General features: G+C 42.2%; 1 protein-coding gene across 1 annotated transcript; it reads right to left on the bottom strand.

The window, feature by feature from the left end:
• Positions 1-346: 346 nt before the first annotated feature.
• LOC101575934 (olfactory receptor 1052) lies at positions 347-1,285 on the bottom strand. The gene has a single exon (XM_004645801.1). The coding sequence runs from the start codon at positions 1,283-1,285 to the stop codon at positions 347-349; it is 939 nt and encodes a 312-aa protein (XP_004645858.1).
• Positions 1,286-1,812: the final 527 nt, after the last annotated feature.

The raw sequence follows: 1,812 nt of genomic DNA on the forward strand, positions 1-1,812 counted from the left end.
AATTTCATAGAAATATTCCTAATTTGTTACAGCTCCAAAAGCACACATGCACTCCTGTGTTTGTTCAGTTTTTCAGATAGAAAAGATATATGCAACTACTAGATTGCTTGCTTGATTTGAATATTAATGATTTTATACCACAGGAGAGTTGAAGTTTAAGTTAATTTTGCTAAAATGAAATGATGCAACAGGTTACTTCAACTTTCTAGCTTCCTCTGCTCTCTTGTGGATGATAAATACTTAGAATACAAGGATGTAAGAAAGCACAAGAACATGACCTCTTTCAGTTCTTGTGAGAGCCGCCTTCCACTGAAGACTGGCTGGCAGAATTAGCACTGACCTGCAGTTAACACGGGAAGTGTTTCTTGCCTACAGCCCATTTCACAGCATCTTTTACTTCTCTGTTCCTGAGGCTGTAAATCAGTGGATTTAACATGGGAATCACTAACGTATAGAACACAGAAACCACCTTTTCCTGTTCCACGGAATACTGGGAGCTGGGCTGAATGTAATTAAAACTTAAGGTGCCATAGAACACCGTCACGGCAGTCAGGTGAGAGGCACAGGTGGAGAAGGCTTTCCGTCGGCCCGAAGCTGAGTGGATTCGCAGGATAGCGAAGGCAATGAACACGTAGGAAATGATCACAACCAGGAAAGTGCCCATTGCAATGATTCCAGATAACAATAGAAGCAAAAACTCATTCATGGAGGTGTCAGAACACGACAGTTTTAGCAGTGGAGGAATGTCACAGAAGAAGTGGCCCACGACGTTGGGGCCACAAAAGGACAGTCTGCCCAAGCTCACTGTGTGTGTCAGTGAGTTGATCAGCCCACCGGCACAGGACACAGTCACGAGCGTCACACGCTTCCTCTTGGACATGGCCATGTTGTACAGGAGAGGGTTGGCGATGGCCACATATCGGTCATAAGCCATCACCGAAAGCAGGAAGCCTTCAGTGGTGATGAACACCCCAAAAAATAAATGCTGAACGATACAGCCTGAGAACGAGATGGTCTCCCGCACCACCAAGAAACTGATCAGCAATTTCGGTGCAATGACGGACGAATAGCAGGCATCTACAAACGAGAGGCAGCTAAGGAAAAAGTACATGGGTGTGTCGAGCTTTGGGGTGACTTGTATTAGGAGGATCATGCCCACATTTCCCACCAAGGTAATGGCGTAAATCACCAGGAACAACACAAAAAGCACGACTTTCAGTTCTGCACGAGCTGTCAGTCCCAAAAGAATGAACTCAGTAACTGCAGAAATGTTACCTCCAGCCATTCCTTTCTGTAAAATGTAAGATGATCAGAACGAAGAATTAGAAAGGACACAAAATAACCTGGTATCTACTAAAATCACCTAGAAATGCTAATAGCATCCTTAGATTACAAAGATCAATTTGGTGAACCTAAGTCTCCTTGTTTACAATATTAGGAATTTGATGTTGTTTCTTCGTTTTCTTTCCTTTTCTTAAAGTGATAGTTTTGATGCAGTTCCACAAAGGCGTATATAAAAATATTTTAGCTCTCAAATCTGCACTGTATTTTTAAAGTGTCTGCAGAATAGAAATTGATATTCATATAAAAGACGTGTGGGGATTGATTGGAAGCGGCGAGATTAACTTCAAGATCTATTTTGTTTTTACTGTGAATATAGAAGGAGTTAATGGCAAAATGATCTAAAATCAGTTGTACTATTTACTGTGGGGTTAATCCACAAATGTATTCTGATAAAACTGAAGAATCAGCAAAGATCACAGAGTAATGGTTGGGCTCCAAAGGTGACGTCGTGCTGGGCGTGGACGCGCA

Source organism: Octodon degus, unplaced genomic scaffold, assembly GCF_000260255.1.
Source record: "Octodon degus isolate 3935 unplaced genomic scaffold, OctDeg1.0 scaffold00239, whole genome shotgun sequence".
Taxonomy (NCBI): domain Eukaryota; kingdom Metazoa; phylum Chordata; class Mammalia; order Rodentia; family Octodontidae; genus Octodon; species Octodon degus.